Below are 25,775 nucleotides of genomic sequence, written 5' to 3' on the forward strand. Positions count from 1 at the left end.
GCCCACCGGAGCTGCAACACCAAGGGCCCCCTTCCGACTTCCAAACTTTTGCCCCCCCCCGTCATTCGCACCACGTCACATGTTGGGCGGCCAATTGTGGGAGCGGGTCTGGGGCGCTCTGGGCAATGAGGTGTCCCGCCAGCCCAGTCAGACCCCGCTGAGCACAGATTATGACCGATCACTAAGCACATTTATGAGGATATAATAACAGGATATTTTTGGCTAGTGTTTATTAGTTTTCTATATATTCTAGTCAATAAAAATTCTATATAATCTGCCTCCCACACCCTAAAACATTCAATAACATTTTTACAAGGTTGCAAATATACTATGTATATAAAAACATTGGGGTAACAGTCACCCTGCTATAGTTCCAGGAGTACCCACGGTACAAATAAACACTCACCCCAAATCTCCCCCTAACTGACCTTCAGACTGGGCCCCCTTAGCTCATAACAAGGTTACAGATATATAGAAACATTGGGGTAACAGTCACCCTGCTATAGTTCCAGGGGTACCCAGGGCACAAATAAGCACTCACCCCAAATCTCCCCCTAACTGGCCTTCAGACTGGGCCCCCTTAGCTCATAACAAGGTTACAGATATATAGAAACATTGGGGTAACAGTCACCCTGCTATAGTTCCAGGGGTACCCAGGGCACAAATAAGCACTCACCCCAAATCTACCCCTAACTGGCCTTCAGACTGGGCCCCTTAGCTCAAAAAAAGGTTACAGATATATAGAAACATTGGGGTAACAGTCACCCTGCTATAGTTCCAGGGGTACCCAGGGCACAAATAAATACTCACCCCAAATCTCCCCCTAACTGACCTTCAGACTGGGCCCCCTTAGCTCATAACAAGGTTACAGATATATAGAAACATTGGGGTGTCACGCTGCTATAGTTCCAGGGGTACCCAGGGCACAAATAAACACTCACCCCAAATCTCCCCCTAACTGACCTTCAGACTGGGCCCCCTTAGCTCATAACAAGGTTACAGATTTATAGAAACATTGGGGTAACAGTCACCCTGCTATAGTTCCAGGGGTACCCAGGGTACAAATAAGCACTCACCCCAAATCTCCCCCTGACTGACCTTCAGACTGGGCCCCCTTAGCTCATAACAAGGTTACAGATATATAGAAACATTGGGGTAACAGTCACCCTGCTATAGTTCCAGGGGTACCCAGGGCACAAATAAATACTCACCCCAAATCTCCCCCTAACTGACCTTCAGACTGGGCCCCCTTAGCTCATAACAAGGTTACAGATATATAGAAACATTGGGGTGTCACGCTGCTATAGTTCCAGGGGTACCCAGGGCACAAATAAACACTCACCCCAAATCTCCCCCTAACTGACCTTCAGACTGGGCCCCCTTAGCTCATAACAAGGTTACAGATTTATAGAAACATTGGGGTAACAGTCACCCTGCTATAGTTCCAGGGGTACCCAGGGTACAAATAAGCACTCACCCCAAATCTCCCCCTGACTGACCTTCAGACTGGGCCCCCTTAGCTCATAACAAGGTTACAGATATATAGAAACATTGGGGTAACAGTCACCCTGCTATAATTCGGTCTTGTCAGGGTAAAGTGCCACAATCAGGGCCGCCATCAGAAATCGCAGGGCCCCATACGAAAACATTTCCTGGGCCCCCTGGGCTGCACCCACCACAAGCCCCATCACAGGGCCACCCCCCACCACACACTAAAAAAAAAACCATTGGTTCCCACATGTTAATAAAAAAATATTGGTGGTCAGGTCCCCCCCATTGAAAAAAACATTTGTGGACCGGGTCCCCCATTAAAAAATACTGGTGGCTAGGAACCCACATGGGGAAAAACCCCACGTTAAAAGAAAATTGGTGGCTAGGGTCCCCCTTAAACGTCCATGGTAAAAAACTTGCCCCCCCCCTAGAAGTTTAAAAAAGATTTGGTGCCCAGGGCCCCACCACACAACAGGGACCACAAAGGGTTACCTTTAGGGGGGCCCTGCCATGTTGCACTTACTTCATTAGTGGGGCCCACCTGCTGTCAGTGAGCTGCCAACTACAGAAGGGAGGAGGGGAGCCCAGGTGGCTGCATCTTCTTCCAGTGACAGCATTTTCTTCCCTTATTCGTCACAGAATTTCAAGCCCTAGTAAAGCTGCATGGTGATTGGATGAGCTGGAGGAGAAGTTCAAACCTCAGCTATCCAATCCCTGAGCAGCTCAACCGGGACTTAAACTCAGTGACCAATAAGGAGAAGTAATGGACCGAAGATACCTCCCCTTGTGCTCCCGCCCTGCCTTCCTGAAGTCAGCAGCTCTCAGAAAGCAGGGGGGCCCGGCTAATCAAGAAAGTGTGGTGTGGCCGGGCCCCCCCTTACCCTCGAGGCCCCCTAAAACTCTCCCCCCTGTCCCCCTCGTGATGGCTGCCCTGGCCACAATATTGTATTACACAAGCCCAAATATAAAACAGAAGTGTAATCAGATTGGTCTACATATATGCAAAAATAATGTCTATCTCAGATCCGGTATCTGCGACCAGAGACTCAGAAGGAAGATGAGAATTGTAGTTCTGTAACAGTTAGGGAGTCAAATGTTTTCTGTGCCAAATTAAAGGTCGTGGAGCGAAAATTGTTAGAATCCATACTGAAAATACTCAGTTAGGAAATGATGACAAATCTTGCAATCATGCTACATAAATTGTTACATAATGTAATTCAATGCAACTTTCCAGTCTTCCTTCATTCACATTAGCAGGTTGTTTCTGTTACTGAAATCAGTATCACTTTTTGCACTGCTGGTTCTGGCTCATTTCCAATAGTCTATGGGGAAAAAAGCTGGAACCGAATCAGGAAAAAAGTTATCACGTGATAAATCATGTTTTGTCATTGATTTAAATCTGGCTTATTGCTTCAAGAGTCAAAACCAGCAGTGCAGGGAATAGATAGAAACAGACAAAGAGCAATTACATATCTCTGTACATTTATATTTATACAATTTCCTCCCTGGCTTTCAGGCCTCTCAGGCTGCATCTCTTTGGTTCCAATTTAACGTCCCTCTCTCCCCCCCATGCCCAATTCATCCCTTTCTCATGTGACAGAGTTACTAGCTTATGCTTAATAATTCATTCCCAGACATTTCCTAAACCACAGTTATGCCCCAGTGACTGATCAGCTACAGTTTACATGTATTATCTAATTGGTACACAGTAAATGACATGCCAGTATAGTCTATGATACCCTGGCACAGGACTGTGGGACTGGAAGGATAAGAGGAGTCAGAGAATACAAACACCTACCCCTCACCACATCATTGCTTGCCTTGCTCCCTACCTACCTAGTTGCCTCTTTGTTTCTGGACCCCTCCCCCCCCCCAAGTTTGGGGCACACATATTTAGCATGCTATTGCAGTAATCGGGGGCAAAAATATAGGTCAGGAGTGTCAGGAGAAGCATTGTGGCAGGGCCAGACTTGGGTTAAAAAGTAGCCCTGGCTAAAAAAATCAAAGCATCCTAAATATAAATGTGCAAACTCCTCCCCTCCACAATTTAAAAAAAAACATCGGGGTGGACAAAATGGTCAGGGCACCCCAATAAAAAGAAAAAAAACTATCATGGTCAGGGCCCACAATAAAACAGAAAAAACATTGGTGGCCAGAGTCCCCCAATAATTTTTTTTTTTAAAAAACCCACATTGGTGGCCAGGGTCCCCCAATAAAACGAAAAAAACAAAACAAAAAACTTTGGTGGCCAGAGTCCCCCAATAAAATGAAAAACAAAAAACATTGGTGGCTAGGGTCCCCCAATAAAACGAAAACAATAACATTGGTGGCCAGGGTCCCCCAATAAAATAAACAACAAAAAAAACATTGGTGGCCAGGGTCCCCCAATAAAATGAAAAGAAAAAAAACCATTGGTGGCCAGGGTCCCCAATAAAACGAAAAAAAAACAAAAAAACAAAAAACATTGGTGGCCAGGGTCCCCCAATAAAACGAATAAACAAAAACATTGGTGGCCAGGGTCCCCCAATAAAACGCAAGAAAAAAACATTGGTGGCCAGGGTCCCGTACTAAAGTAAAAAAAAATACAAAAAACATAGCTGATCAGGGCTCTCCCCCATAAAAGTTAAATAAGCATTGGTGGCCAGCCCCAACCAAGTTAAAAATCCATTGGTTGGCAGGGTCCCCCATTAAACTCATTCCCTTTGGCTCAGCTTCGGGTCCCATTCGGCTCCAGGTCCCATTCAGCTTTGCTCGGCTTCGGCTCCCATGCTGCTCCACTTCCCTGGCCCATAAATTGAGCAGCCCAACGGCCCAATGGCCAGTCCAGGTCTGCTTACTGGGCTCGGCAGCACCTCCTGATGTTACTCACAGCATTAATTGCACATTTCTGATCTAGTGCCTAGTGCAGAGAGCAGTATTCCCTGTTGTGCAAGTGCTCAGTAAGTGGGGAATGCTTTTACACTTGCGTTATTCAGAATTGAAAATGACCCTCAGTACTCCTGTCAGCTTACTTACCCAGAACTTGCACATCTACACCTGTTCTATTCAACGGACAGGTCTCTGCTCTCCAAAAAGAAGCAGAGAAACCTGTGGAAATACAGGAAATGGAAAGTACACAGTACAAATAAATGGCCAATGGCAACCATAGCCTGGTTAGGGCCCAATATGACATGTATCTATCTGTGTGTGTATAATAGTTACATAGTTAAGTTGGGTTGAAAAAAGACCAAAGCCCATCAAGTTGAACCTCTCCACATGAAACCCAGCGCACATACTTACGCACACCCACTGAAACTATATACACCAATATCTATACTAATTGTAGAGTTTAGTATCACAATAGCTTTGGATATTCTGCTTGTCCAAGAAATCATCCAATCTTAAAGTCATTAACTGAATCAGCATCACAACATCACTGTCCTCACTGTGAAGAACCACCGATGGTATTTCAAATGGAATTTATGGGGGCCTCTGGGATATCTTTAACATTATTTCAGCTGCTCATTTTTAACTGACAAGTCTACAATGCTACAATGTACCAAGATTAGATTTATGAAAGGTTCTTAAACCAGACTTTCCAACATTCGAAATAATAGAGCAAAGCGAAATGTTTTGACCACGCCCATTTTATGGCCACACCCCTAAATACCATGTTCATTTTACAAAATTTGGCAGGTTACTGAAAGTTTGAACACATATCTGGGAGTTTTAGGGCTATGCTTTATGTTATTAAAATTTTGCTAATGAAGGGGAAATTGCCCTAAGCTGCAAGTTAGAGTCCTGCAGCGGGTCAGGTACCCGGAAAAAACTGGAGTACACGGTTCGGCGGTTCTGCAAGTCGCGGGTCGGGCCGCGGATCTTCTCAATAGCAATTTTTACTCTTTTCTTCTGATCACGCCTACTTCCGACGATGTCACTTCCGGTTTACAATGACAGCACTTCCTGCTTTACTCCTTTTCTTCTGATCATGCCTAGTTCTGATGAAGTCACTTCCGGGTTACAATGACAGCACTTCCTGATTCTTGATGGTCAGCGGGTCACGGGTCCGGATTGCGGATAAGGTACTTGCGGGTCCAAGCGGGTAAGAATGCGGGTCCGGGTTGAGGATAAGGTACTTGCGGGTATGGGTCAGGTACGGGTTCCCAAGAGACCTGCTTATCTTATCAATTACAACTGTATCTAAGTGCAGGTGCTGAGTATTCTGGCCTCTCTGACAAAAGCCATTTAATTAATGAAATTTCAGAAACATTGTCTCTTTTTCTCGCATTAGTGCAAGAGATCAAACAGAAATGCAGGATTTTTCTGTAAGAAACTGTGACTTCAGGCTGAGCTGTCAAAATCGGTACTGTCCTGCAAAGAACATGACAGTTGAGAGGTATGCTTAAACAAAGATCATGCTCAACTTCATGATGATTTTAGCCCAGTGGAAGAGTTTTTTGTAACTGTGCCCAGGCCCACCATGAATACCAAAGAGTGAGCTTAAGAGCCATTAAAGTAAGAGGATGGCGGGTTACTCGGGTGGGCGCGTGTACGTGTTTGGGTGTAGAGCTATAGTTATGTTACTGCTGTGAAATGATGAACATTGCTGCTGCTGCTGAGCAGTGATGAGTACCGACTTCCATAGGAAATAAATGTGTCCAACTGCCAGTTGGAACAGCAGTGACGTAACAAGTGTTTGTACCGGGCCCTCCTTGTGCAGTTGCACCCCAACCATTGCTTACCAAAATTAACAATTTATTATACATGCTAAAAGAATTGTAGGGAAAAGGGTTTTTTTTGCAGTGTGCATCAGGAATTAGCAATTCAGAGGGTGGTAAAGCTTAAAGCAGCTTCTGAGCTGTAATACCCCATAAAGCAGGATGGCGTTCAACTCCTCAAGGCAGTCGAATACTTTCTGCGGAATTGATATTTATCTGCACTGATAAAGGTTTAGATTTTATTTGATTCCCAAATGTTCCTGGCAGTGGCCTTGTACTGAATTGCCCTAGAGCAAAAGCAAAGACTAAATGACTAACAGCGAGTTTGAGAATTTGAGAGTTTGAGAATTGCAGGGGCAGATAAAGAAGGGGTGATTTACAACGCCCCACGCAGTTGAGCACTGGCAGGAGGGGGTTCGGCACGCAGGCAGGGCAGCCATTGGTGGGGCACAAATGAACCGCACCCTGTGCTTTAATGGGGACCCGACCACACTGCACCTCCTGGATTAGCTGTTAAACCCTTGAGTCGCTGAAAGCATACCTCCCAACTGTCCCGTTTTTAGAGGGACAGTCCCTCTTTTGACAGCTCAACCCGCAGTCCCTCATTTGTGCTGGAAAGTACCGATTTTCTCTGCACTGAACAGCCAGAAAAAGAAACAAAGTTTCTAACTTAACGTAGCTTTTGGCAGAGAGCCTAGAACAGTCACAGCTGCAGATAAGATGCTTTTGTAACAGTTTCGAGATAAGCAAATAAGTATATATAATATAACCGTTCATATATTCTGTATGTGATGCTGTCATTTGACAGAACTTTCCCTTTTCTTGGTTTTGATTTAAATTAGGGGTGTCAGTTACAGGCCCTCCAGCTATTGTGACCTACAACCTCAAGCTTCCTCCTCAATTCACACCATGTGGAAGGTTATGAGCCTGACAACACTTATCTACAAATGTGCTGCTGTTAGTAATAAAGACCTAAGGAAGAATAACGAAGGCACAGGAAAGAGAAAAAGGCAAAAATATAAGGAAAAGCCTTGAACTCTGTTCACAAGAGAATGTGGACATGTCACAGTTGTTTAGTTAGAAGTAACATTTTAATTTAAACTGGAAACAAAACAAAGCAATGACTCTTGTGGGTCATTTACATTACCCAGGGTGCAAGTGCTAGAGTGTAAAGGGGCGCAAGAACCTACAGTCTCCCCTCAGTCGGCCCCTTTCATTAAAGTGCTGCCTAATGAGACTCAGAGGCTTGTGGCTATTCTAGAAAGGCAGAACGAAGTGTGCAAAGTGCAAAATAATGGCTGATTGTGGCCTTTACTGTACTTGACACACTGCATTCTCCTTCCTCTTTTGTTTAAGTCTTATTCAAAACACATCAGTTAATAGTGCTGCTCCAGCAGAATTCTGCACTGAAATCCACTGAACAAACTGTTTTTTTTATATTAAATTTTGAAATGTGACACGGGGCTAGACATGTTGTCCGTTTCCCAGGTGCTCTCAGTCATGTGATTCTGATAAACTTCAGTCACTCTTTACTGCTGCACTGCAAGTTGGAGCGGTATCACTCCCTCAATTACCCTACCATCAGCCTAACAACAGAACAGTGGGAAGGTAACCAGATAACAGCTCCCTAACACAAGATAACAGCACCCTGGTAGATATAAGAACAGCACTCAATAGTAAAATTCAGCTCCCACTGCGACACATTCAGTTACATTGAGTAGGCCGAAACAACAGCCTGCCAGAAAGCAGTAGTAATATCCAGGTAAATAGTAAAATAAGAAAATTCAGGTCCCACTGCAACACCTTCAGCTACATTGAGTAGGGAAAAACAACAGCCTGTCTGAAAGCAGTTCCATTATGAAGTCCTGGCTCATTCTGAAAGCACATGACCAGGCAAAATTAGCCGTGATGAAGTCAAATTAGTATGCTTGAGCTTCTTTCAAAAGGAAAACATTTTTATATAATAATTTATATATATATATTAGGGATGCACCGAATCCACTTTCTTGGATTCGGCCGAACCCCGAATCCTTCTCGAAAGATTTGGCCGAATACCGAACCGAATCCGAACCCTAATTTGTATATGCAAATTAGTGGTGGGAAGTGGAAAACATTTTTTACTTCCTTGTTTTCTGACAAAAAGACACACAATTTTCCTCCCCGTCCCTAATTTGCATATGCAAATTCGGATTCGGATTCGGTTCGGCCAGGCAGAATACTGGCCGAATCCCGAACCGAATCCTGGATTCGGTACATCCCTAATATATATTTTTACTTTTGAAGGAAACGAAAGCATACTAATTTGACTTTATCTTTTGGGGAGTGAAATCCTTATGTTTTGCTCATCTGGTTGTTGTAGTTTCCCAAGGTGTTTTACAAGTTAAGATTGTAAAATTACCTGTGATGGCTGCCTACACACCAAATATTACAGCTAAAAAAAATACACTTGGTTCAAGAATTAAATTTTATATGGTAGAGTGAATTATTTGCAGTATATAAAGTGTAATTTACAAATAAAAACTACACCATAAAAAATCATGACAGAATCCCTTTAACTTATAATGCAGTTTTGCCTGGAGACTAATTTAACCAGGGTCGGACTGGGGGGCCCAGGGCCCCCCGGGACTGCAATCCAGGGTCCCCCTACAGGCCCCCCGTCCCCCTACTGTGTGAGCTGTGCGCCATCCCCTTGGTGCACACGGCGCCCCCTCGGCTCGCATGCGTACAAGGCACCCCGTCGGCGCGCAAGCGCACGATGCGAGTCTCCGAAATCCTTTTTTTTAAAAAGAAACAGCATCAGGAGAGGGGGTCTGACCCGGTGGGGGCTCTTGTAGCAAAGGAAAGGCAAACAGATGCACTGAACCTTTAAAAATATATACATTTAAAATAGGATGCATCGAATCATTTGCGAAAGATTTGGCCGAATACCGAACCGAATCTGAATCCTAATATGCAAGTAAGGGGTGGGAAGGGGAAAACATTTTTTACTTTTGTTTTGTGGCAAAAAGTCACGTGAATTTCCTCCCGCCCCTAATTTGCATATGCAAATCAGGATTCGGATTCGGTTTGGACGTGCAGAAGGATTCGGCTGAATCCAAATCCTGCTGGAAAAGGCTGAATCCGAACCGAATCCTGGATTTAAAACCATAGATAACAGAATTTGTTAGTAAGCCCAATGTAAACTTATTATAAAGCCCCCAACATTGACAGAGAGGTGGGGGATAATGGTAATGAAGGTGACGTAAATGTGTCCCACTGGTATGGGCCCTCTGTAGCAAAGTAATGAAAGAACGGCTGTCAAATCCACTGCCTTCTACTGTTGTGAGCTGCAGCCCCATGTTGCTGGAGGACTGAATGCACAGCAACTACAGGGCTCTGGATCTGACAGCCTTGCACTGGAGTGTGTGTTAAATCAATATAGGTTTTCAGGCGATCCCAGATTTGAAGAAGTGTCACATATAATGTGACAGCAAGAGATTGAAACACCTCTAAACATGGCATAGTTCCATTTACAATTCTGTACATTGTGGCATCGGCAAGAAAAACATGAGGCGAGTTCTCTCCCCCCTACCACAATGTCATTTTTAGGCCTACAGTATTTAGGAGGAGGCAGGTGCTGTCAAGTGCCACTGGGTGCATTAAAGGTGCTGTTTATCTTTAAATTAACTGTTAGTATGCTGTAGAGAGTGATATTCTGAGACAATTTGCAATTGGTTTTCATTTTTTATTATTTGTGGTTTTTGAGTTATTTAGCTTTTCATTCATCAGGTCTCCAGTTTGCAATTTCAGCAATCTGGTTGCTAGGGTCCAAATGAACCTAGCAACCACCCACTAATTTGAATGGGAGACTGGAATATGAATAGGAGAGGCCCGAATCGAAAGATGAGTGATAAAAAGTAGCAATAACAATACATGTGTAGCATTTGTTTTTTAGGTGGGTTCAGTGACCCCCGTTTTGAAAGCTGGAAAGAGTATGGGAGTTTTACTTTGAAAGCAGCAAGTAAGTTGCAGGTAAAACTTAGTCCCTATGTAAAATGTATAATGAAGCAATAGAATTCTTAATGAATCAGATAAAATTAAGCGTAGGACTGGCCAGATATGGGATGACTTTGACGTAGTTGGCCAGCTTAAATATATTGCAATATATGGACAAACAATCCCTGCTTTGTTTAAAGGGTAAGGCATTTTACAGTAGCAGTATGCACAAAATGTCTCTGTCTTAAATATATTGATAATGGGTTGAGTGCAGAGGACTCTTGTATTTGAAAGCTGGAAAGAGTCAGAAGAAGGCAGCAAATAATTCAAAAACTATAACAATGAAAAAATGAAGGTCAATCGAAAAGTTGCTTAGAATTAGTCATTCTATAACTTACTAAAAGTTAACCTAAAGGTGAACCTGCCCTTTAAGTGCCATCACACCTCATTCAACTCTCACTCCCAGAGATCTACAACATGATCATCCTTGTCCAAACAGTGTTTATATATTCCAATAATGGAAGCCAGTGTTAACCACTCCCTGTTTTTAAACCACACCCATGTTACCACAAGATCATGTCCACATTAATAGTGGTAGCACACCAAAAAACCAAATGATTGGTGCTCACTGCAGGGATATCACTCATCACTCATATGTGAAAAAAGTTAAGTAATATCCTCCCCTGTGGATAACACAGCACCCCCCAGCACATAATTAAACACCTTAGTGGCCCTAACAACAATTTTCAATTTCTAATGCTAACAAACACCCAGAAAAAATACCAGGCTTATGTTCCACAGGCAGAGTATGACACACACAGGGAGCATAGGGAAGGCAGAGTATGGCACACACAGGGAGCATAGGGAAGGCAGAGTATGGCACACACAGGGAGCATAGGGAAGGCAGAGTATGACACACACAGGGAGCATAGGGAAGGCAGAGTATGACACACACAGGGAGCATAGGGAAGGCAGAGTATGGCACACACAGGGAGCATAGGGAAGGCAGAGTATGGCACACACAGGGAGCATAGGGCAGGCAGAGTATGACACACACAGGGAGCATAGGGAAGGCAGAGTATGGCACACACAGGGAGCATAGGGCAGGCAGAGTATGGCACACACAGGGAGCATAGGGCTGGCAGAGTATGACACACACAAGGAGCATAGGGCAGGCAGAGTATGGCACACACAGGGAGCATAGGGCAGGCAGAGTATGACACACACAGGGAGCATAGGGAAGGCAGAGTATGACACACACAGGGAGCATAGGGAAGGCAGAGTATGGCACACACAGGGAGCATAGGGCAGGCAGAGTATGGCACACACAGGGAGCATAGGGCAGGCAGAGTATGACACACACAGGGAGCATAGGGAAGGCAGAGTATGACACACACAGGGAGCATAGGGAAGGCAGAGTATGGCACACACAGGGAGCATAGGGCAGGCAGAGTATGACACACACAGGGAGCATAGGGAAGGCAGAACAGAGCAGGAGACAGGGAAACCTATCAGGGCCACTCTAAAATGTACTACATACAATGACACAGTACTGATGCCCCTCCAGCAGTTTGTATGAAGTGTGAACAGGTGAACAATGTGGGCAGTTTCAGTCTGGGTCTCAGGTGTGAACAGTACAGGGTTTTAGGGGAGTGAACAATAGAGGTGTCACAGGTGGGAACAATACAGGGGATTAGTCTGAATTTGAGGTTTAAACAATGAAGGGGCCAGTTAATCTCTGTAGTGAAACCTTTTAAAGTTTATACATGATAAGCAGACACAGCAGGCAGACTTTCATGTGGGGGCCACACAAGGGGGGGAGATGCCCGCGGGCCACCAGTTGGACAGCCCTGTTCTAGAACATTAAACCTCTAAACATTAGTCAGGAACATAATAGGAGTCTCTAACAGAAATGTTATTAGTAAAGATTGATTGACTTGTCCAAAATGGTAAGACTTGTGTAGACCCCCCTCAATATCGGATCAATGCTCTGTGTAGGATGTGGGGGATGTTTTTGAATTTAGAAGGGGGGGATTACTGAGGATCATAGGTCCACCTCCTTTCATAAGATCCTCCCTGTCCCCATTGCCCCTCTACATGTCAGATAACTCCTAAGAATGCCGGTGGTCTACAGGGTCGGACCGGGCTGGCGGGACACAGGGCTGACAACTACAGTCGGGCTAGTTGGTGCAGAGCCCACCGGGACCACTGCACGCCCCAAAGGGCCCCCGCCATGCTCCACAACCCCCTTCAGGGCCTGCCACCACCCGCCCTCCCCCGAAGCACTGAGGGTGAGTGGTGGGGCCCCTGTAGTGGAGATGTGGGGCACGGCAGGGTCCCCTTAGAAGGTGCAGGGGCCCCTGAGGCGGCAGTCCCGGTCCCAGTCCGACCCTGGTGATCATTGTCAGTCCTAGCAGTGGTAAATTATACACCCAAATCAATGACTTTTTATAAACTGTTGACTGAATGAAAGGACTTCTGTTCTCCATTTTTCTAAATAGAACATGGATAGTGTATGCAATGAATACCTAGTCTTTATTAGAACGTTCAATGATCGCAGATTTGCCTTATTTTGTTCTTATGGGTGGCCATGCCATTGAACCACGCCCTCTGTATTATTTTTCATCTTGTTTATTGACAAAGATGGGTATTTAAGTACTTTTTGGGTATTTGTGCTATTTTCCATATATATATCTATATCTATCTATTTATCTATCTATATATCTATAAATATTATAGACAGTATATATATATTTATATATATATATATATATATATATATATATATATATATATATATATATATATTTATTTATATTTACGTCAGTGTCACTATATTGCCCCACCATCTTCCTCTATGGTTGTCATTTTTCCTTATTGTCATCATCATGTTCTACGTTACCATTTTTCCCTACTGTCTCAATCTTTCTTTGCAGTTGTCATCGTGCCGATGTCAGTCGGTTCTTTTCCTACCATAAACGCACTGAATATCGTACAAAAATCAGTTTCGAACGATATTATCTGTGCTTCTATGGCCACCTTTATTTTTTTTATTTTTTTTTAGGTTTGAAAAATGGCCACCTTTAAAGACAACCCTGCCTCCATTCATTCTTGATTTTTCCTGGAGGTTCCTGGCTATAATCAGTTTTTAAAGGGGAACTATTGCCAAAATGAAAGTTTAATATAAGATTCAGCATACTGAACTTAGAACATTTCTAATTACAATTACAAATTCTGTACTGTTTATGATCACTATCCCTCTCTCAGCATCTGTTTCTCTTCATTGTCTTCATGCAGCAGTTGGGTGTCAGATAATCATTGACAGTTAGATCCAATATTATGGGGTGCCGTTTGTCCCAAATACATTCTGTATACAAAACTATCCCTAATACACAGAATGAAGTCTCTCATGTTATATAAGTATTTGTGACCATACACAGAGAAAAAAAATACAAAAATGATGCAGGAATGCCCTTAACCAAAATGGCCACACAAGCAGGTTACTACAATAAGAATAGCCATATCACCTAAAATGATCATATTTATATAAGTTTTGCATACTTTTCTTTCTCTACAATCATTATAAGTGCAGCATTATATTTCTCAGCCATTTGTAAAAACTTACATTTATGAACCTGTAGTGTTTAACAGCAGATCTTTTAGGAAAGGTTTCTTCATGTTTATTACTATGCAGCACAGGGGACATTAGAGGGCGCCCTCTATAGCAGGTCAGATACTTTGCCTTAGCCATGTGGAGCAGAGCTGGCCACTTCTCATCTTGTTTGTATATGGCAATAAGCTTTTTTCTTATTGGTTCAGGAATGTGACTGACAGTGTTGCTTCACAGAATGGTTATTTTATCTGTTTTGTGAAACAAAACTGTCATTTTGTGGAAAGAATGAATCCTGTGCTATAAAATCTTGTTTTCTGTCACAAATATCTATTTTGTCAGTCAAATCTAGCTTGACAAGCACAAGTTAGTTACACTATTATATATTATGTCCAAGTTTGTTTTTACATAATTCATTCTGTAAGTAACTTTGCACATAAGTGCGTCCGTTACATGGAGGTTATACATTAGTGCGACAGATTGCTTGTTAAAATGTACAGAATGGAGTTTGTGATATAATGACATCCTTTTGTGCACTAACCAGATTTTGTTTTCATTCTTTAATAGAAATAATTCTTTTGTATATTTTTTTTCTCTGTGTATGGTCACAAATACTTATATAACACGAGAGACATTCATTCTGTGTATTAGGGATAGTTTTGTATACAGAATGTATTTGGGACAAACGGCACCCCATACAATATATCTTATAGGGGGGCTCCTTTCCTAGCAGATGTATTAGAGCTCACTCAAATAACTGATTTAAGTAAAAACAAAATCTAACAAAATAACTGCCTTTCGCACAAATTCTGCATGTAGAGAGACACGATGTCTGGTGATTTCATAGAGTGAGCTCTAATACATCTTCTAGGCAAAAGGAGCCCCCCTATAAGATACATTGGATCATTCATCTGACACCCAACTAAATGAAGACAGAATGAAGAGAAACAGATGCTGAGAGAGGGATAGTGAAGATAAACTTGATTATTTCAGAAACGGTACAGAATTTTAAATTGATTGTATTTAGACAGTTTCTTATTTCAGTATTACGAAGCTTATATTCCATTTTCATTTTTCGGGATAGTTCCTTTTTAAGCTTTAGGAGGCCCACGCGTAGCTGTAATATGTTAAATGCAGTAAGAGTCCAGTAAAAAAGTCTGTTGCTGCAGTGAGGAGAGGTGGAGAGAAAATTCCCAGGTGGACTGACTTCAGACTGCTGCAGCCGGTACCAAAGAACGAGGACAGTTATTTAAAGACTGAACCAGTTACTGCAGAAATGTATCTCTGTAAGGAAAACTAGGCGAGGCGCATGAATCTTATATGAAGCTGCCGTCTGTGTGCAACATTGATCTACATATGCACCATGTATGTATAATATCTATATAAGAGATAAAGTGAACAATGTCTGCCTTAGAGAGATCTGGACACAATAATGAGGAACATTTTTTAATAAAAGGTAAGTACTAAATGCCCTCCAGTTTCAGCTTATACAAACAGCCCTATAAAAGGACTTTACATTACAACCTTCAACATATTTCACATTTTCTGTGTGAAAGAGCTAAAGCCACACACACTGAGGCTACAGAGAGCTGCCGTTAGGAGATCAGATGCATTCAACTCAACAGGGTCCCATATTCAGAGCAAAAGCTGCAGGTAGGAAGGTAGAGTGGCAGCAGTAGGACAAGATGGCGACTGTAGAGCAAGATGGAGACAGTACCTTTCAGTTGTTGAAGAATAATGTTGTTCAGAAAACAAAACAATCTGTTTTGCCTGCACTACTAAACATACACATGTGCACACTGCAGGCCAGATCTATACGACCAATAATATCATTATGAGAAGAAAGGAAGTTATATAACACCTGAGCCATGAATAACTTCTTGGAACCATGTGACCTCTAATATCCATTTTTATGGTTGGGGGTACATTATCCCTTATAATACACAACTGATACTCAGAGTTCCCTGTATAACTCAGCCTGCAGCCTTGTGTCTTTATATGGTCACAGAACAACCCCTCAGTGACTCCTAATATCCTTATCATTTACAGTAGGGGGTACATTATCCCTTATAATACATGAGTGATACTCAGAGTTCCCTGTATAACTCAGCCTGCAGCCTTGTGTCTTTATATGGTCACAGAACAACCCCTCAGTGACTCCTAATATCCTTATCATTTACAGTAGGGGGTACATTATCCCTTATAATACACAACTGATACTCAGAGTTCCCTGTATAACTCAGCCTGCAGCCTTGTGTCTTTATATGGTCACAGAACAACCCCTCAGTGACTCCTAATATCCTTATCATTTACAGTAGGGGGTACATTATCCCTTATAATACACAAGTGATACAGTCTCAGTTCCATGTATAACTCAGCCTGCAGCCTTGTGCCTTTATATGGTCACAGAACAACCCCTCAGTGACTTCTAATATCCTTATCATTTACAGTAGGGGGTACATTATCCCTTATAATACACAACTGATACGCAGAGTTCCCTGTATAACTCAGCCTGCAGCCTTGTGCCTTTATATGGTCACAGAACAACCCCTCAGTGACTTCTAATATCCTTATCATTTACAGTAGGGGGTACATTATCCCTTATAATACATGAGTGATACTCAGAGTTCCCTGTATAACTCAGCCTGCAACCTTGTGCCTTTATATGGTCACAGAACCCCTCAGTGACTTCTAATATCCTTATCATTTACAGTAGGGGGTACATTATCCCTTATAATACACGAGTGATACTCAGAGTTCCCTGTATAACTCAGCCTGCAGCCTTGTGTCTTTATATGGTCACAGAACAACCCCTCAGTGACTTCTAATATCCTTATCATTTACAGTAGGGGGTACATTATCCCTTATAATACACGAGTGATACTCAGAGTTCCCTGTATAACTCAGCCTGCAGCCTTGTGTCTTTATATGGTCACAGAACAACCCCTCAGTGACTTCTAATATCCTTATCATTTACAGTAGGGGGTACATTATCCCTTATAATACACGAGTGATACTCAGAGTTCCCTGTATAACTCAGCCTGCAGCCTTGTGTCTTTATATGGTCACAGAACAACCCCTCAGTGACTTCTAATATCCTTATCATTTACAGTAGGGGGTACATTATCCCTTATAATACATGAGTGATACTCAGAGTTCCCTGTATAACTCAGCCTGCAGCCTTGTGCCTTTATATGGTCACAGAACAACCCCTCAGTGACTTCTAATATCCTTATAATTTACAGTAGGGGGTACATTATCCCTTATAATACATGAGTGATACTCAGAGTTCCCTGTATAACTCAGCCTGCAGCCTTGTGTCTTTATATGGTCACAGAACAACCCCTCAGTGACTTCTAATATCCTTATCATTTACAGTAGGGGGTACATTATCCCTTATAATACATGAGTGATACTCAGAGTTCCCTGTATAACTCAGCCTGCAGCCTTGTGTCTTTATATGGTCACAGAACAACCCCTCAGTGACTTCTAATATCCTTATCATTTACAGTAGGGGGTACATTATCCTTTATAATACATGAGTGATACTCAGAGTTCCCTGTATAACTGAAAACCTCCAATAAACTAAACAGAGAGCAATGCATTAGTATAGTAGAATATTCATTTTATGAGAATATCATGCCATGGAGGGTTGATCTGAACTGGTATGACAAGGGTCTTTACAGTGGAATATTTAGGTGATAGCAAGGGTCATTTCAGTAGAAAATTAGGGGCAGAAAAGCAACAGGGAATTACACATGAAACATTAGTGGAATGCAGGAAACATTGAACACCTGGACAGAAAGTTGTAATTTCTTACCCTGATAACACAACCAAAAAATCCATGATGTTCCAACCATTGCGCAAATAGGATCCTTTGTGAAAGGCAAATCCCAAGGCGATGATTTTAATTCCAGTCTCAAAGCAGAAAATTCCAATAAAATAGGGTTCTGTGTCATCCTGCAAAGCAAAGAAACATTATAATCTTACATGGAATCTCTGCAGTTTTTCATATAAACCACTAAAGAACTACATTTTGGATTTTTCTTGTTTATGTAATTTCCCCATCTCCTCAGTGAGGGCCTATGCCACTTAAAGGGGTTGTTCACCTTTAAAGGTGAAGGAGAACTAAACCCTAAGCAAAATCATGGCTAAAATGCCATATTTTATATAGTGAACATATTGCACGAGGCTAAAGTTTCAGCTTGTCAATAGCAGCAATGATCCAGGACTTCAAACTTGTCACAGGGGGTCACCATCTTGGAAAGTGTCTGTGACACTCACATGCTCAGTGGGCTCTGATTGGCTGTTGAGAAGCTAAGCTTAGGGCTCGTCACTAATTATCCAGCAGAAAATGAGCTTCCCCTGTAATATAAGCTGATGCTACAGGTTTGCTGATTATTAAATTCTGATGCTAATTGCACTGGTTTCTGTGCTGCCATGTAGTAATTATGTGTATTAATTACTAATCAGCCTTATATTGTGACATTTCTATTCTATGTGTACTGTATATTGTGAGTGGGTCCCTAAGCTCAGTAAGTGACAGCAGCACAGAGCATGTGCAGTGAATCAGCAGAAAAGAAGATGGGGAGCTACTGGGGCATCTTTGGAGACACAGATCTTTACTGCTAAAGGGCTGTGGTTGCCTTGGGCTGGTACAGAAGCACAAAACATAATGTACAACATTTCTAGCTACTTCTTTAGTTAGGCTTTAGTTCTCCTTTAAGGGATATATTGCTACTAGCAATAAGAAGTTTATTTTAGACATATTTAAATGAGGCCTCATATACAGTAATTGGGGATTTAGTTGCCCTCTAATCACAGCCTACAGCTAGCTTTCAGCACAAGGCCCCAGTGTCGGCAGTTGCACAGCAGCAGAACTATACACTAAACAAGCTGACAGTAGTGGGCCACCCAAAGAGATACCACCTGCCCAATATTGTACTGGTCCAGCTGGTGAAAATGACAGCAAAGCAGAAAAATTAAATATTATAGTATTTTGTTCCTAGAAGGTGTAAAACTGCTATGGGAATCATTTTCTTTCCACTCTATTGGCATGGGAAAGGGTAAAAATACTATTTATATATAGCTGATCCCAGCCAGAATCTATTATTGGCCCCACAACATTCTAAATCCCATTATCATCATGAAAAAAACCAAAAAACATGTCCCCCCCCCTTTCATTTGAGTGTCGTGGTTCTTACCAGACGTTCCGACATCGGCGTCTTGTCCCCCACAGGTAAGTGCTGCTCCATAGCCAATACGATGCAGTTAGCTATGATAGTTGCTAAAATCATATATTCAAAAGGAGTAAGATGGCAAAGCAGTTAAGGAATACAACACATGAATTCACATGAATAGCCTTGTGCAAGTGCTTTGTCTCCAGTACAATACTTAAAGTGAAACACTCTAAAAAAGCTACTTTTTAAAATATGAATGTACATTAAAAGTTATCTATAGGTCACAGTGATTGTTTTTTGCTGAGAGGTTTATTTTTGTAAGTAATTGTTAGTTGAAGTTTCCAAACCTGACTGTTTTGTCAACCTCACTGTCCCATCTCAGTCGGTCAGTTAATGTTTCTAATGCTAACGGACTCCTGCTGCACAAATATGGCAGCCCCCTCATAAACGAACACAGGGAGTCAGATATTTATTGAAAAAGCATTGGGCAAATACTTTATGGCAAAATTATAATTAGCATGCAAAGTCAAGTTTATGGTAGATGTAAAAAAAGGTTTAATTTCTGATGTCAGTATCTCTTTAAGGAGGAGCAGTTATGGATGAGGGTACTACTATCTACACACTGTGATGGTAGGGCTTGATGGTAAATGGTAGGTCAAGGTGGACATGTTGAGGCAAGATAGGTCACAGTAGGAGAGATGGTGGTGACTGTAGGCAAGATGGAGACAACAGGGCAAGATGGTGGTGACTGTAGGCAAGATGGAGACAACAGGGCAAGATGGTGGTGACTGTAGGCAAGATGGAGACAACGGGGCAAGATGGTGGTGACTGTGGGCAAGATGGAGACAACAGGGCAAGATGGTGGTGACTGTGGCAAGATGGAGACAACAGGGCAAGATGGTGGTGACTGTGGGCAAGATGGAGACAACGGGGCAAGATGGTGGTGACTGTAGGCAAGATGGAGACAACGGGGCAAGATGGTGGTGACTGTGGGCAAGATGGAGACAACAGGGCAAGATGGTGGTGACTGTGGGCAAGATGGAGACAACAGGGCAAGATGGTGGTGACTGTGGGCAAGATGGAGACAACAGGGCAAGATAGTGGTGACTGTAGGCAAGATGGAGATAACAGGGCAAGATGGTGGTGACTGTAGGCAAGATGGAGATAACAGGGCAAGATGGTGGTGACTGTAGGCAAGATGGAGACAACAGGGCAAGATGGTGGTGACTGTAGGCAAGATGGAGACAACAGGGCAAGATGGTGGTGACTGTAGGCAAGATGGAGACAACAGGGCAAGATGGTGGTGACTGTAGGCAAGATGGAGACAACAGGGCAAGATGGTGGTGACTGTAGGCAAGATGGAGACAACGGGGCAAGATGGTGGTGACTGTAGGCAAGATGGAGACAACAGGGCAAGATGGTGGTGACTGTGGGCAAGATGGAGACAACAGGGCAAGATAGTGGTGACTGTAGGCAAGATGGAGATAACAGGGCAAGATGGTGGTGACTGTAGGCAAGATGGAGATAACAGGGCAAGATAGTGGTGACTGTAGGCAAGATGGAGATAACAGGGCAAGATGGTGGTGACTGTAGGCAAGATGGAGATAACAGGGCAAGATGGTGGTGACTGTAGGCAAGATGGAGACAACAGGGCAAGATGGTGGTGACTGTAGGCAAGATGGAGACAACAGGGCAAGATGGTGGTGACTGTAGGCAAGATGGAGACAACAAGACAAGAGTGTAACAGAAGGCAAGGCGGTGACAACTACCGGAGAAACTATGGGGGCCTGCACCCCTCCACACTAATTGCCAATGACCCTCAAAATCACAATACAAAAAAGTGACCCACAATTTCACATGCGACACGTATCACCCACAGATCCTCCTACAGAGAAAGCAGGGCCCCCCATGATCATGGAGTCTGTTTCCTCTGAGGAGACAGTGAGGAAAATGTAAAAAGTAGGGCAAAATGGAGATGTTAAGGCAAGGTCTAGACCAGTGATCCCCAACCAGTAGCTCGTGAGTAACATGTTGCTCCCCAATCCCTTCGATGTTGCACCCAGTGGCCTCAAAGCAGGTGATTATATCTGAATTCCTGACTCAAAGGCAAGTTTTGGTTGTATAAAACCCAGGTGTACTGCCAAATAGAGCCTCCTGTAGCTGCCAGTCCACATAGGGGCTACCAATAGCCAATCACAGAACTTATTTGGCACCTCAAAGGAACATTCCTCCCCAACTCTTTTTACAATTGAATGTGGCTCACGAAGGAAAAAGGTTGGGGACCCCTAGTCTAGACAGTAGTAAACAGCAAAAAAAAGTCAAGAGTCGCAAGATGGAGGCAGCAGGGCAAGATGGTGACAACAGAACAAGATAAAGACAATAGGTCAGAACAAAGACATTAGGTCAAGATGGAGACAGTGGAACAAGATGGTGACAATAAGGAGACAGTATGGAAGGTGAAGACAATACAGCAAGATGGTAACAACATGGCCTGTGTGGTTGATGAACACTCCCATTACCTAATAATAAACTTAAAGGGAACCCGTCACCCAAAAAAAATATTCAAAATCCTATTTTATCACATTAGTCAAGCAAATGAATTTTAATTACATTATATAAATTATTTGAATCTTGTTTCCTTCAGTCTGGGAATTTATAATTATAACAAGCAGGCCGGAGCCATTTTGTGGACACTTATTAAAGGAAAACTATACCCCCAAAATGAACACTTAAGCAACAGATAGTTCATATCATATTAAGTGGCATATTAAAGAATCTTACCAAACTGGAGTATATATTTAAGTAAATATTGCCCTTTTACATCTCTTGCCTTGAGCCACCATTTCGTGATGGTCTGTATGCTGCCTCAGAGATCACCTGACCAGAAATACTACAACTCTAACTGTAACAGGAAGAAGTGTGGAAGCAAAAGACACAACTCTGTCTGTTAATTGGCTCATGTGACCTAACATGTATTGTTTGTTGGTATGTTTGTGAGTACAGTGAATCCTACGATCCCAGGGGGCGGCCCTTATTTTTTAAAATGGCAATTTTCTATTTATGATTATCCAATGGCACATACTACTAGAAAAGTATATTATTATGATAATGGTTTATTTACATGAAGCAGGGTTTTACATATGAGCTGTTTTATGCAATATCTTTTTATAGAGACCTACATTGTTTGGGGGGTATAGTTTTCCTTTAAGGCAAGTCTTGTGTCATCTTAGAATCTTGTTAATATATATATGTGTTAATAATAATGAGGAATGCATCCTAAATGAAAGACTGCTGGTAGAACGGCTCTGCTTTATATATATATATGAAAATGATGAAAACAGCAGTACAATGTGACATGTAGAACAATGAAGCCCATTCCATACCTCCCAACTGTCCCTTTTTCGGAGGGACAGTCCCTCTTTTGACAGCTCAACCCGCAGTCCCTCATTTGTACTGGAAAGTCCCTCTTTTCTCTGCACTGAGCAGCCAGAAAAAGAAACAAAGTTTCTCACTTAATTGGCTTTTAGCAGAGAGCCCAGAACAGCTAACAGGTGCAAATAAGATACTTTGTAACAATTTTGAGACACAAAAACACAGTTTAGATAAGGAGAAATATTTTCAAACTTTCATAACCTGCCAAATTTTGTAAAACAAACATGGTAATTAGGGGGTGTGGCCACAGAAAGGGGTGTGGTCAAAAAATTGCTGCGCTACGTGCGGGAAATTTTTTTTTTCTTTTTACTTCCAAAATGTTGGGAGGTATGTCATTCAGTAATACAGCGTATGGACTGCAACCTGTACACAAGGACATTTCATACTTCATTAGTGGTTTGTATTCATTTAATTGACAACCAACCCCTATAATCTATGTAACAGCACTGGGAAACACACAACAGCTTTATAAAGAAGTAAATGAAGTACATTTCATGCCCTGGTGTGTTTCATGTGATCCTTCCATGACGCTAAGGGGCAGATTTACTAAAGGGCAGATTTACTAAAGGGCACTTTGCCGATTTACTATCAGGCGTAACTTCGCAAGCGAAAGAGACAGACGCTAGGGGTCGAATTTTCGCTCTGGTGAATGGACATTTACTCCGCAAATTCACTAAGATGCGGATTCTACAGAACGTTACCTTTTTCGCCAGACTTGCCTGCGCCAGCTCAGACCAGGTGAAGTGCAATGGAGTGCATAGGACTTCCTTAATTTTCAGTGGAAACATTTTCTAAGTCCCAAAAAAACGCCGGCGTCTGTTCCTTTTTTCAGAGTGATAGGCTGCAAAAGTCCATAAAAGTTTTTTTGGGTAACCGAGTTCCCCCATACATTTCCTAACATACGGAACATTAAGGGGCAGATTTATCAAGGGTCGAATTTTGAGGGGTTAAAACCCTCGAAATTCGACCATCGAAATGAAATCCTTCGAATTCAAATATTGAATTTGAAGGATTTAGTGCTAAAATAGCATTCGATCAATCAAATAAAAATCGTTAAATCCTTCGAATCGGACGATTCGAAGGATTTTTAGCGATCGATCGAAGGATTTTTATTCGATGCCAAAAACTTTTAAAAAATGCACTGGAAGGTCCCCATAGGCTAATATAGCAATTCGGTAGCTTTAATTTGGCGAAGTATTGAAATCGAAGGGTTTTTACTTCGAATTGAACGATTTTTACTTCAAATCGAAGTCGAACTAAATTCGAAGTCGTAGTATATTATTCGATGGTCGAAGTATCCAAAAAATTACTTCGAAATTCCAACTTTTTGGACTTCGAAAATTCACTCGAGCTTAGTACATCTGCCCCTAACTATACAGTGGGCTCATGTGTAGGGCAATATAACAACTCTATTTTATTTATTAAGGTTCCCTGGACTTGTTTAATGTAATGTATTTGCTGCAACATATACGTCCATTCAACTTTATCATTGTATGCAAATTAGCCTGAGCAAAACCTCTAACGAAGTTGCCCTAGGCATAATTGAACGCTAGCGCATCTTCGCTTTCATTGATGAAGTAACACTACGGAAAATTCGCCAGCGTTCGGCGCCCTGGACACAACTTCACATTTTAGTAAATCAGCGTTGTCTGAGCGAATTTCCCCCTGGAGAAGTGTAGCGATAGTTGCGAAGCCGTCGCTGGTGAATTTTCGCAGGTTAGTAGATTTCCCCCTAAGACCTAAGTCATAAGCAAGAATACTAAGATTATTGTGTTATTCCTGGTCAGATATATACTAAAGTTTTATTTTCTATGTTACGAGATAGATTTCCTACCATTGCAAAGCATTTCTTGATCATTCACCTGTGTCTTCCAAAAATAATAATCACTCTATGGCATGCTGAATTATGATTAACAGCTGCCTGTAATGAAACTCAGGGATTCTGCTCAGCAGGGACAAACATAAGAAATGTATCAACTAAATGGATGAATTTAGAACAGTTTACAGGGTCGGCGACCCCCCCCCCCAGAGCTGCTTTTAGAAAGGTGAAAAATTAGACACACTTCAATATTAGAAAAACGTAATTAATAGATAGTTTTTGCAAATACTGGTGAAACTATCTAAAACCAACTGAACTGAAAAAAGTGTTGGAAGGTGAACAACCCCTTTAAGTAACACTACAGTGTAAAAAATGCCTGTTGCAAACTACTAAAAGTCACCTAGGATTTATTTAATCTGTCATTGCTCTTGACCTATGTCCTCCTGCTTTATATGATCACAGATCTCCTCAGTTACATCAAATAGGGGGTAAATGATCCCTTATATTACACAAGTGATTCTCAGTGTATATCCTTATCCTTATTTACAGTAGGGGGTACATTATTCCTTATAATACATGAGTGATACTCAGAGTTCCCTGTATAACTCAGCCTGCAGCCTTGTGCCTTTATATGGTCACAGAACAACCCCTCAGTGACTTCTAATATCCTTATAATTTACAGTAGGGGGTACATTATCCCTTATAATACATGAGTGATACTCAGAGTTCCCTGTATAACTCAGCCTGCAGCCTTGTGCCTTTATATGGTCACAGAACAACCCCTCAGTGACTTCTAATATCCTTATCATTTACAGTAGGGGGTACATTATCCCTTATAATACATGAGTGATACTCAGAGTTCCCTGTATAACTCAGCCTGCAGCCTTGTGCCTTCATATGGTCACAGAACAACCCCTCAGTGACTTCTAATATCCTTATCATATACAGAAGGGGGTACATTATCCCATATAATACATGAGTGATACTCAGTATACAAGCAGCACTGCCCCAAGTCCTATCATTACTATGAATTGGGAGGCTCATTGGTAGGATATTATACAACACGCTCTCTGCTAGTTCTGTCTGGCTGATCTGGCTCATTAAGAGCTGCTGTATAATGTGGTTTCTCTCACCCTCGTATTGTGACAAGGCACAGCCAAACAAAACAGCAAGAAAATATGTCAACTGTCACAATATGTCGCAACAGTCTCTGGCAGTTGTGCCAGGACCACCGTATGAAAGTGTCGACTCTGAACGAGGACATCCCTTCGTTTGTAGCAGACGGGTGGTTAAAAATAAAAAACGCTGGAGATTTTAAAATAGAATTTAAAGGCAAGCAGAGACCTTATTTCTAAATTCACCCCTCCTTCTTCTCCCAGCCATGCTGCCACCAAAGGGGGGAGAGAGAGAGAGAGAGAGAGAGAGAGAGAGAGAGAGAGAGAGAGAGAGAGAGAGAGAGATTACAAGGATTTGCCTGGTGTTTACAAAATACTAATTGCATCTAAGGGTTAAACATCCTTAAAGGAGCAGTATAGTCATATAACAAGATTGCAATGAATATGACAATGAAT

At 42.2% G+C, this 25,775-nt stretch overlaps 1 protein-coding gene across 9 annotated transcripts in view; it reads right to left on the reverse strand.

Moving 5' to 3' along the window:
• The window catches only part of LOC108710372 (voltage-dependent P/Q-type calcium channel subunit alpha-1A), a 172,918-nt gene extending 153,840 nt beyond the window's left edge, over positions 1–19,078 (reverse strand). For all 9 annotated transcript variants that reach the window (XM_041587298.1, XM_041587299.1, XM_041587295.1 and 6 more), the window contains exons 1-2: positions 18,978–19,078; positions 17,594–17,733 (exon numbers count right to left, since the gene is read on the reverse strand). In XM_041587298.1, coding sequence (XP_041443232.1) covers positions 17,594–17,733; positions 18,978–19,070 — 233 coding nt within the window. In that variant the 5' untranslated portion in view covers positions 19,071–19,078. The remainder of the gene's footprint in view (positions 1–17,593; positions 17,734–18,977) is intronic.
• Positions 19,079–25,775: the final 6,697 nt, after the last annotated feature.

Source organism: Xenopus laevis, chromosome 3L, assembly GCF_017654675.1.
Source record: "Xenopus laevis strain J_2021 chromosome 3L, Xenopus_laevis_v10.1, whole genome shotgun sequence".
Taxonomy (NCBI): domain Eukaryota; kingdom Metazoa; phylum Chordata; class Amphibia; order Anura; family Pipidae; genus Xenopus; species Xenopus laevis.